Genomic DNA, 12,221 nt, shown 5'->3' with positions numbered 1-12,221 from the left:
GGCAAATTGTATAAAATAATAAAGAAAGCATTAATCACTGGTTTTATCTCATGTTTCTCCAGTGGCTCTGCTCTGGTGCTCAGGGCCTTTCACTGGTTTGCAGGTGTCTCATTGACATAAGTGACCACTGCGGCCAATAACTGGCCACAGTGGTCAAACCCATTACAGATCATTCAGAGTTGAATGTAGATAAAACATACACCTAGATATTGGGCAATATTTGCCTAAAATTCCTCAAATGTATATTTCTGAGTTATCAGAACATGGCAGCAAAATATTATTTTTTTTTTCTTTTTCCTTTTCAAGACATTACAAGATTGACAGCTGAAGCAGTCTCCATTGTGATCAGCAAGCTACCTTCAGTAATTGCATGCCTGCCTCCCCCAATAAAGTACTTCTACTCATTCTCGGAAAGAAAATTATCAGAACAGTACTCGGTATGTAAAGATTCGGGTATAGTTGTATGGAACTTAATTGGTATTATTTGTCACATACTAGAAGATGGAAATGTCATAGAACAAATGACAGGTAGCACCTTGTCTTGTTGGAGTAATGAGAGGCTTGCTACTGTGTGCCGATGCTTAGAGAAGACCATTGGATTAAAGGCCATGGACCTCAAGGATGATGCACAAAGTGTATTGGAAGACATCGAAAGACTCCGACCAAAGTGGATTGAGAATCAGCTAAGAAAAGCCAAAGTTCTGAGCTCAGTAAGGTAAGAGACTATTATACAAATAGTATACACATCTATATCTACTGAAAGGAGAGCTTCCCTAGAGCAGTTCTTCCATTATATAATGGAATGTATAAAAGGTTATGCAGGCTTACTAGAAAATGGTGCAATGCATTCTTTTCAGCCATGTGGCCTATCGCAGATATTTTGAAACTTGTACTATAAGTGTTGGATTAGATACTGCCTGGTCTTCTAATAATGTAGGTCTCTATTGTCTGGCAGTTCTGTCGAGATTCTACTCAATTTGTTGGCTTCAGGGTAACTTGTTGGTCAGTAAGGTGGATAATTATAGTAGCAGCCCGTCATAGTGTATGAGACATATGTGTGTGTATATAAATATATATAGTGTAGATAGATAGATAAGTCTTCATCTAGTGTGTACTGATGCAAAAGAAGGCAAAGATGCTCTGTAATATCTCGTGAAAAACACTTCTCTATATTACCGTGCCTGCACGTTCTGGTCCTGTTAGATCAGAGTAGGATTGTTGATCTATAAGTCTCGGGAGTACTACACTGCCAGTAATGTGTAGAATTTAGATTGACTACCTATTTGGCGGTCCGTTAGATTTTGCCATGTGATGGCTCTGCAATACCAGTTTAGCTCAAAATTTTGTGAGGATCTCCCACTGTTGAGTTTCATTTTAATCTCCATTCATCCTCTAACATGTGACTTTTGAGATTTTCAGTTCACACAAAATTTGCATTTTTGCCTTTATGATTAAGCAATCGCCCAATGTGTAATTTGGTTTGGGATTCTGCAAAATTTTAAGATTTGTAGAAGGATTTGTTCTTGGATAAATTCTTAGGATTTGTACAACCCTGTCCTATTTCCATGTCATTTTGAGCACTATTCAAAAAGTGAAAATTTGACTAAAATCTCATTTGTAATAAAAGACTTTTAATGTGGCTTGGAGTGAGGAAGGCGCTAGCCGATTTCTGTTCCTTTGACTTAACACATTTTGAAATCGGAAGATGAAGATGAGCACCGAACAATATCACTTCAGAATTTCAACTAACCCCTAATTTTAAAATTGCTGAGAAAAGCATCTCCTGCAGGTAGATCCATGGAAGTGGAGCTTCCCTTAAAACTAGACTTCCATTAATTTGCCTATTCTCTCATTCCTCTCAATTATATTTCTGTGTAACAATCATAATGTTACACTCCTTGAGGTTGAAAAAGGAATTTTTAATTAAAATTGTGTCAATCATCTCGTAATATGTAGGGAATATAGATAGGTTCTATTTAAACAAAAAAAACAACAACTTTTTTTATGGGTTTCTAAAAGTCCAGAAAGAAATAGAAACCTGTACCTACAAATTTGCCAAGTAAACATTGAGTAATCAGTCAAATTAGATACAAATGTTCATTAGTGTTGCATCATGGTGAGTTCACAAATTTTGGAAATATAAAAGAGAAATTACATAAGAAATTTTAATATGAATGGAGTTGTTCCCTACTTTAAAAGTTCATCTTCATAATCCCAGTGTGGGATAATAAATAAAAAACACCTATAATCACCTTCCAGACCTGCACCTGTCCTTATTCCTTAGTACTGTATTCTCTCTGTCTCCTGGCATCACCCGGGGCATTACATGACCACTGCAGCCAATCAGCCGCCTATAATCCGCTTCAGGCTTTACTTTTTGACCAAAGAGGAAACCAGCTCTGGGGCAGAGTGCAAGGGTGAAGGAGTGGTGCCAGTATAGGAGGTGAGTATAGGTATTTTTGTTTATTTATTTCCTTACACGGGGCCCATAGAGGATAATTTTTAAAGTAGGGGACCATCCCTTTAATTAAATTACTTATCTAATTTTTTGTTTCCAATTGTACAATGCAGAGCTAATGTACATTTGTGTCTAATATGATTTGTAGTCTGCACATATGTGCGTAACCTAGGTATATACAGTGCCTTGCGAAAGTATTCGGCTCCCTGGAACTTTTCAACCTTTTCCCACATATCATGCTTCAAACATAAAGATACCAAATGTAAATTTTTGGTGAAGAATCAACAAGTGGAACACAATTGTGAAGTTGAATGAAATTTATTGGCTATTTTAAATTTTCTTGGAAATTCAAAAACTGAAAAGTGTGGCGTGCAATATTATTCAGCCCCTTTAACTTAATACTTTGTTGCGCCACCTTTTGCTGTGATTACAGCTACAAGTCTCTTGGGGTATGTCTCTATCAGTTTTGTACATCGAGAGACTGAAATTCTTGCCCATTCTTCCTTGGCAAACAGCTCGAGCTCAGTGAGGTTTGATGGAGATCGTTTGTGAACAGCAGTTTTCAGCTCTTTCCACAGATTCTTGATTGGATTGAGGTCTGGACTTTGAATTGGCCATTCTAACACCTGGATGCGTTTATTTGTGAACCATTCCATTTTTGCTTTATGTTTGGGATCATTGTCTTGTTGGAAGACAAATCTCCATCCCAGTCTCAGGTCTTTTGCAGACTCCAACAGGTTTTCTTCAAGAATGGTCCTGTATTTGGCTCCATCCATCTTCCCATCAATGTTTAACCATCTTCCCTGTCCCTGCTGAAGAAAAGCAGGCCCAAACCATGATGCTGCCACCACCATGTTTGACAGTGGGGATGGTGTGTTCAGGGTGATGAGCTGTGTTGCCTTTACGCCAAACATATCATTTGGCATTGTTGCCAAAAAGTTCGATTTTGGTTTCACCTGACCAGAGCACCTTATTCCACATATTTGGTGTGTCTCCTAGGTGGCTTGTTGCAAACTTTAAATTACACATTTTATGGATATCTTTGAGAAATGGCTTTCTTCTTGCCACTCTTCCATAAAGGCCAGATTTGTGCAGTGTACGACTGATTGTTGTCCTATGGACAGACTCCCACCTCAGCTGTAGATCTCAGCAGTTCATCCAGAGTGATCATGGGCCTCTTGGCTGCATCTCTGATCAGTCTTCTCCTTGTTTGAGATGAAAGTTTAGAGGGACGGCCTGGTCTTGGTAGATTTGCAGTGGTATGATACTCCTTCCATTTTAATATGATCGCTTGCACAGTGCTCCTTGGTTTTTTTAAAAGTTTTGGAAATCATTTTGTGCCCAAATCCGGCTTTAAACCTCTCCACAACAGTATCACGGACCTACCTGTTGTGTTCCTTGGTCTTCATGACAAACAGAACCCTGAGACTATCACAGTGCAGGTGCATTTATACGGAGACTTGATTACACACAGGTGGATTATATTTATCATCATTAGGCATTTAGGACAACATTGGATCATTCAGAGATCCACAATGAACTTCTGGAGTGAGTTTGCTGCACTGAAAGTAAAGGGTCCGAATAATATTGCACGCCCCACTTTTCAGTTTTTGAATTTCCACTAAAAATTAAAATAACCAATAAATTTCATTCAACTTCACAATTGTGTTCCACTTGTTGATTCTTCACCAAAAATTTACACTTGGTATCTTTATGTTTGAAGCATGATATGTGGGAAAAGGTTGGAAAGTTCCAGGGAGCGAATACTTTCGCAAGGCACTGTATGATGAAATTAGAGATATATGTATCGATGTTTTTTACACTTTTACAAATCCATAGATTCAATGTAATATCTTACTTTTGAAAAGATCATTTCTATATTCTATCTCTGTAACTAGTAATAATACTCCCATATTGTGTTATATAGAACTTCAGGTTAATCCTAATGTGCACGTATGTGGTCATTACAGTAATAATAGTAACTATCGTGATAAATGGTTAAGTTTGCAATCCCATATACTGCAACCACATTTCTACATTTTGTGCTAAAACCCCTATTATCTAGTCTTGTAGAAAATTGGTGCAAGACTAGAAATGCTCTTTTAGAAATACTCTTAAAGGGTAAGTGACATCATGCACGGTCGGCAGGTATCAGTAGATGTGATTAGGGAAGAGCAAAACCTTGGATGTTTGTGTTCTTCCGATTTGACTGAACTTAAGTCCAAAGTTTGGTTCTGGAATCAGAACCCCATAGAAGTTAATGGTGACCCGAACTTTGGTGCTGTAAAATGGTTGTAGCAAGGCCTAGGGGCTGCCAAAGTTTCTCTCTTCTATCTCTTGTCTCGGAACTCCGAACACTAAAATGACTTTCAGGAGAAGTCCTTGTTCGGAGTTAAGCACTGAACACTAGGTGTCCAGTACGAATCCTGAACTTTACAGTTCAGGTTCGCTCATCTCTAGACGTTATGTCACTGTTCCCACTCGCCTCCCGGTGCGGAATGGAGCGGAGCTGGAATAATTCTTTGATTTATAAAAATGTTCTTCCCACTGGATGGTGTGTAATAATAATATAAAATAAAGACCATATTTTGGTTAATCTTTAATATTTCCCATTTTTTACACCTTTTGCATGAATTGTTGTTCAGCACATTGCATTTGTAAACGGTTCCCTTTTATTCCACATGGTCATAAAGATAAAGGACGTATGTGCCGTAAGAGCCTGCGATGGGCACATCAATTATTCTATGCAGCAATAATACAGTATAGTATAATACAATGTTTTCAGATCCTATAGATACGAATACAGACAGACTTAATCAAGTGATGACCTCTGCTGCAAAGTGAATCTTAAGCAGTTTAGATGTGACTTTGACTTCCCCCTGTATAAAGTGGCAGCTGTATGTCCCGCCTGTCTTGTACACTGCCTGAAAACATTACTATTCATTAAAATAACCTTCACTACAAAGTAACACCCAGGCTGTAAACAGTCATCTTGTAGTTTAGAGAACATGCTGCCCAAAAAAAGTGAGGAAACGTCCGTCTTTGCAAAGTAATTTGTGGCGTTGCAGATTATTGTTTTTCATCATGGTGACCCTGACTTGGCTGGCTGGGTGCATATACAGATTAAGATGAATGCAGTTATTCCTTGGCTGAGGTCTGCCTCTTCCAGGGCACATTCTCCCTAATGACATGATTGATAGGCTATACCAAATACAGAGAGGAACTCATTAATCATAGCACTGACTGAATCCAATCATCTGCTTCACCTGCAAAGTGATGGACAGGAAAGGATACAATTCGGGTGATACACTCCTTTGTCAGAGGGCCCTCAACTTTTTCAATGTCATCTTCACGTACACACATAGAAAATCCTCTGATAAAATAAGATGGTTTGTACCAGCCATAAAAAGTAGTATTGAATTGTGCCATAGAAAGGCTTGCGTATTTGCAGAAGCCATAATTTAGATCGGAATGGTTGGCTTAGTATCTAAAAGGTGCAATTAGCCTTTATGATATGTTGTGTTTTAAAATAAAAATTACAGTGTTCTCTTAGTGTTCCCTTTGTTACCACATGTATAACTGAGGTGAAACCATTTATGTTGAGGTTTTATATTGGAGCAAATGTTTATATGGCAAGGAATGCATAGTACACATGGCCTAATACACACCGCACCAGGACAAAACCTGATGAAACCTGATGACTTGTTCTACTTACACTAGTATTAATCCATCAATAGAGTCCATGTAATAGTTCTATATTGTACATTTATTGGCTTCTTGTTCAAGAGAGATAGTAGGGAGGGGGAGTTCATGATAAGGCATCGAATAGCTAAGGTCCATTTTTGTCCATATAGGCTTCATTATACAAACTAACCGAAGAGAGCACAGGTACAGTCATTCTCTTTCTAAAATGTAAAGTTAACCTACAAGTGGTGATTTGGAGATGCATATTAGAGATATCTTGGCTAATTGGTAAGATGGTACTTATTTTACCTGTGTCCTAATGTATGAGAGTCGCTGCCAGACTTGTTTGGCAGCAGCTTATCTCGTCGCCGAATAAAAGGATCGGCAGATGAAATTCAAAATGCCTGAGCCTTCTCTTCCATGTTGCGGAAAAGTCGGGAGGTCCCCATAGACATTACACCATCAGATGATCATGCTGGTATCGGCAGGTTTCGACAGCTTGTATGTGTATGCTGGATTTTATTGTCAAAACACAGAAACCTTGACTGTCTTTGGGGTACTTAAGGATTTATTGCGATGTGTTATCAGAGCTGACATAGCTGTTATAGCTTGTTAAGAGCAGACGCTAAAACTGTAATATAGGATGAACAATTAGAGAAGGAATGCAGGTTTTCTGGACTACCGGGGACACCAGTAATGAATCCAGGAATCGCTGGTGGACGGAGCCAGGAAATTAGGAGAATTTGAATTGGTCAACGCGGTTTATTATCGACTCAACTGTTGTTTGTCCTGAGGAAGAAGTTTATTAACTTTGAAACGCGTCAACAGTAAAAGTTCTCCTGGTTTCCTGGCTCCATCCTCTGGTGATCTCTGGTCTCTTTACTGGTGTTCCCGGCAGCTCAGAAACCCCCCCATTTCTTCACTAATTCTTCTAAGCGTTTTTTTGTGTTATTGTGGTCATACAACCTTTCCAAGTGAGCAGTTCCCTATTTTCTTTCCATGTTCCCTATCAGGATAAGACCCTATTGTGCAATTGTTTTTTCCAGTTTTTTTCTTCAATCATAACTATAGTTTACCCATATCCTAAAACATTTAAGTTCAATCTACACCTTAGGATCTCTTATAGCTCATGATGCCGTTCTATACGACCAGTGCAGGACAGTGGGCACCATTTTCTATCCCCTGATCTTGGTAATCCTAAACTCCAAATATGAATGCAAGGAGTTTAATCTTTTTACATGATTTTTAATATATTAGTCTTTCCAGAATAATTTGTGAGGTCAAACTGCCACCAACTCTGCAACACGTCTGCACATCGGTTTTCCTCCTTTATTCACACTTGTGGCTGTTATTAAAAGACAGCACACTGGTCCATACAAGCCAATGTGACTATTGGCACATATTTATACTGACTGATCAGAGAAAAACTCTGCCTTTCCTACTCTGGTTTGTTTTGCACATGAGGCTCGGCCTTTCAAGTCTATAGAAAATACATGCATGCTCATTGAAGCAGTTATTCTCTAAAGCAAAATTCAACATTCTCACATTAATATAGTCCAAATAGTAGGAGTTTAAAACATTGTATGTGCTGTTACTTTATTTTAATCATTCAAAAGAGCAGTAGTAGCAGATTAGTCATAGGCTGAACAATAAAAATAACTTTCACAACGATTATTGAAAATGAAACACCAATTTCTGTTGTAGAGGAAAAAAAGAAAGAGAACCTCGTTTTACTCTATACATATATACATACATACATTATATATATATATATATATATATATATATATATATATATATATATATATATATATATATATATATATATAAACACGCAGTACAGTGCAAAAGTTTTTTAGGCAGCTGTGTAAAATAAATTCTGCAAAATTGGAATGCTTTAAAAAATAGAAGCGTTTAATACTGTAGTTTGTTTTTGTTTTTTTTCAAACAACCAAGTACAAGGTAAATGAACAAAAGAGAAATCAACATCAGATCCATATTCAGTTTGATCATCCTTCTCCTTCACATAAGCATTGGTTCTAGTTACACTTACACACAGTTTTGAAGATACCCAGCAGGGAGGTAAATCCAAACATCGTGGAGAGCTAACCGCAGATCTTCTATTGAGGTAGGCTTGTGTAAATCCTTCTGTCTCTTCATGTAATCGCGCAGAGACTTGATGTTGAGATCATATTGGTACTTCCAGGACTCCTTGTTCTTCTTACAGCAACTCCTTCTACACAGACTTCACTAGATTGACAGATTGTCAAATGTACTGACTGTTGACTAAAGCCGCTTTGGGCACGCCTCTATGACTGAAACCTGGAGGCTCCTGGGAGGAATAAAGTTTATTTTCTTCCAGTAGCCGAGCTTTCATTATGATGGTCGAACAACATTGAAACGCTATTAACCTGCAGTTTAACCTTTTATCTGCAGATTAATTGCATTTGCGGACATGACAAGTTAAATTTAACAAAGCAGCATTACATCTAATGATTATGTGTAGTATCACATTGCAGCCATAGACCTACTGGAACAAATGTTGCAAATGTTTCCAAAAGTGTAACCGCCACTGTCTTGCAAGGACTGTGACCTGCCATAATGTCACATAATTACTGCAGCAATCATGTGCAATACCTTCTAGAATCATCCTTGTGGCCATTGATTGTCTGGAGCCTTTGGTACCATGATGATTTATTTTGAAATCGCCCCAAAATTATTTTTTTGAGAGTCCCAAAAGCATTGGGTCCTTTGATGGCATTTTTTTCCGGTGTGGACACGAAAAAGGAGACAGCCAATTGAAGCACGCATCCTGCTCAAGACAGCAGTACCTATCTGTCACCTTCGTGGTTCCGTGGACTTGAAAAGAATGGTGCTGCACCAGACATAACATAGACAAGTCTAGATGTACAAGAACGACTTGTGTGTACCAGATAAACTCGTATTCACAGATTTTCACCTATAAAATATACTTTTTTTTTTTACATTTCGATGAGCTAAAATAAATATATAAAGTCCGATATCCATGCGATGAGTGCAGAATGTACATATTGTCTGTTGGCAGGGGCAGCTCTTTATTTTCCTCGCATTTCTTGCAGGCTATGTAAAACATTTTCTCTTTTTCCAGTGATTTTGCGATGCAAGAAGACAGTTCAGTATTAAAAGACCAAGGCAGCAGGCTCGATCTGACTGAGCAGAAAATAAACATGATGGTACTGGATATCTGCCACAAACCAGGTGGCAGCGAGTACCTGAGGCAAATTCATCACATCATCCAGCTCAATGAGGTAAGGAAACTGCCTTTTTGCCGAGCAATTAGGTGTGTATTGGGTTGAGGCAGACTGTGCTGGCAGCTAAGCATTCGTCAAAGACTTGGTAATACTTTTTAAAGTCAATAGCAGATTAGGAAATTCTATGGAAATTGGATTTTTTTACTATTTCAGTTTTTATTCAAAGTTTTGATTGAACATTTGCAATATTGTATAAAAATATTACATAAATTTTATATTAATCCTCAACTGAAATTTAGTGATAAGATATTAAAATAAAGGCCTATAATAAATACATTGGTTGCATTTAAAGGTGACTCAGTGCAAAGATTTTAGTCATTCTTATGTTTTTTCCTTATGCGACGTGACCTTAATCTCTGGGAGGTTCTTATTTTTTCTGTGAAATCTGAATTTTAACGGAAACTTTTCTCATTGGCATGTAGTTCGATCTGCCAACATTAGGTTATAGAACAGGTGAAGCCAAGTATATTAATTATTATTATTAAGTATATTATTGTTTCAGGGAAACCAATTCCTGGAAACCTGATTGTAAAACACTGATCTAGCCTATATCCTTGTAGATGATAACCATAAAGTTGCAATCCATGTGATTAAGCCCTCCTTGCAATTTGGACTTATTAGAAAAAAAATATATTTTTTTTCTGCTGTTTCCAATTATGTCAATACTGTAGTTTTAAAAATTATCAACCCCTTCATGACACGTGTCTTTAGCGATTAGTAGAGCACCCTTTTAGCTGTTATGACCTGCTGCAAATTTAAAACATAGTTAGGCACCTGAGGAACTGCTTCCAATTTACTTATATTTTTGGGTTGTCAAGAGACAGGTCCAAGAAAACCTCAGAGAAAGTCATGCCTGATTTGAAGAAGCTGAAGCTTTGGCGTAATTGAACCTTTCATTATGATAATGATCCCAAGTTTACCTCAAATACCACCAAGGCTTGGTTTCAGAAGAATTCTTTGAAGATTCTATAGTGCCAGTCATACTCACCTGACATGGACCCAAAAGAACATCTTTAGTGCGATTTGAAGAAGGAATTTGCAGCACTCAAACCCAAAGAATATTAGTGAACTGGAGGCAACTGCTCATGAGGAATGGACTAAGATTTCTGAGGAACATTGTATACAGATGATATCTGGTTATGCATCACGTTTGCCCCAGATCATAACTGTCAAAGGTGCTCTACTAAGTGCTAAAATCTAAGGATGCTTGGTGTGAATGAAATTGAATAATTAGGGGACCGAGCTAGTCATTAAAGGTGCCATTTTGGGTTGTATTTAAGAGAAACCACTAGTTACAATACTTGTTTTTATCTATATAAATTGTTTTTATTTAATTGGTTTATTGCTAACAGCAGAAAATATGTACATTGTGTTAATGAATGGAATTTGAGATTTGGGTTAAATAATTGTATTACAATCTGTGCTATTCATATACACTAATGCATGTTTCTTTCTAGGATTATCTATATGAGGTCTTGTCTTCTGAACACTCTGAAAAGAATAAAACTTGTTCCAAGGCGTTTACATTGAGCGTCACTACTGAGGACCAGCTATCAACCTTTAACCCTTTTCAAAAGTTCATGCTGCCAAGTGTGAATGTGCTGAGTGAGGTATGATTATTACTATAATATTACCTATTAGGATACATTTCAGTATCCAAATATTGTGAATCAATTGCCTAAATTCTATAGTATGTAGACGCTCAGACATTATACATGCTTTTTGAACATCTCATTGCAAAATCCATTATTCGCCCTACAATAACATCACTTGTTATAAAGTGATTTATTGTAAGAGTAGCATGATTGTGACAGTAAGTTGTCGAAACTCATTGAGCTCTTCATTGTACTGTCTTCTATTGTTGTCTGTCTGGAGATTGCTTACGATAGTTGTGTACTTAGCTTAGCAATAGTTGTGGCTAAAATTCTAGCAAACTGAAATCAGATATGTTGTCCATGTACTTTGGTCGTGATTCATCAAATAGTTTTAATTAGTTTTGGTGTAAAACTGTTTCAACTGTGAGTTGTGCCAAAATGTAGCGACTTTTAGCATTGTTACCCAGCTTTGGCCACTTTTTGAAAAGTTTGTGGAGCTTAGCTGGGAGTGGTGGTGGGACCCATCTGACAAATGAGCAGAAGTGGCGTAAAATACTGCTGAAATGTACTCCAGCCCCCAACCGGAGCGCATTCCTTGCACTGGTGAACGGCAGCTAAAGAGACTTGTGCCACCCAATGAATATGACACATCTTATTTTAGAGCACCAGTCATCAAGACTGGCGATCAACTCATCTACTATTGTTTTGTGTTTTTTTTTTCATATTTTATTTTTATTTTATCCAATGTAAATTAACTGAACTCCAAAGTGGCAGTTTTATGGAGGTTAGAGTGGCAGTACACAGGTGCCACTCCATTAACCCCTTAACGGATTTATGCATCATTGGACGCTTCCCCCTGTTTGGTTCGGGCTCCAGCGATGAGCCCGCACCTTTTCCGGCACATGACAGCTGATCTGATCATATGTCATGCGCCCCTAACAGCCTTTGGAGGAATCGCCATCATCCCACAGCTGGTAACCCGTTAAATGCCGCTGTCAAACACTGACAGCGGCATTTAACATGCGCTTCCGTTAAGCACACCGGAAATCTGCCCATCAGTGATCGCGGGTCACCAATGGGTTGGCATGACAAAATTCCAGAATTACGTTTTTTGGTCGCCGTCATCAAAAGATCGTATCTACACCAAAACGGTATTATTAAAAACGTCAGCGCGACATGCAAAAAATAAGCCCT

General features: G+C 38.0%; 1 protein-coding gene across 4 annotated transcripts in view; it reads left to right on the top strand.

The window, feature by feature from the left end:
• Positions 1 to 12,221, top strand: part of KIAA0825 (KIAA0825 ortholog) — a 565,784-nt gene that overhangs the window by 212,429 nt on the left and 341,134 nt on the right. For all 4 annotated transcript variants that reach the window (XM_077289188.1, XM_077289179.1, XM_077289208.1 and 1 more), the window contains exons 16-18: positions 307 to 715; positions 9,270 to 9,429; positions 10,890 to 11,042. In XM_077289188.1, coding sequence (XP_077145303.1) covers positions 307 to 715; positions 9,270 to 9,429; positions 10,890 to 11,042 — 722 coding nt within the window. The remainder of the gene's footprint in view (positions 1 to 306; positions 716 to 9,269; positions 9,430 to 10,889; positions 11,043 to 12,221) is intronic.

Source organism: Ranitomeya variabilis, chromosome 1, assembly GCF_051348905.1.
Source record: "Ranitomeya variabilis isolate aRanVar5 chromosome 1, aRanVar5.hap1, whole genome shotgun sequence".
Lineage (NCBI taxonomy): Eukaryota > Metazoa > Chordata > Amphibia > Anura > Dendrobatidae > Ranitomeya > Ranitomeya variabilis.
The sequence above is the reverse complement of the archived record's forward strand: the minus strand, read 5'-3'. Positions and strand labels throughout refer to the sequence as shown.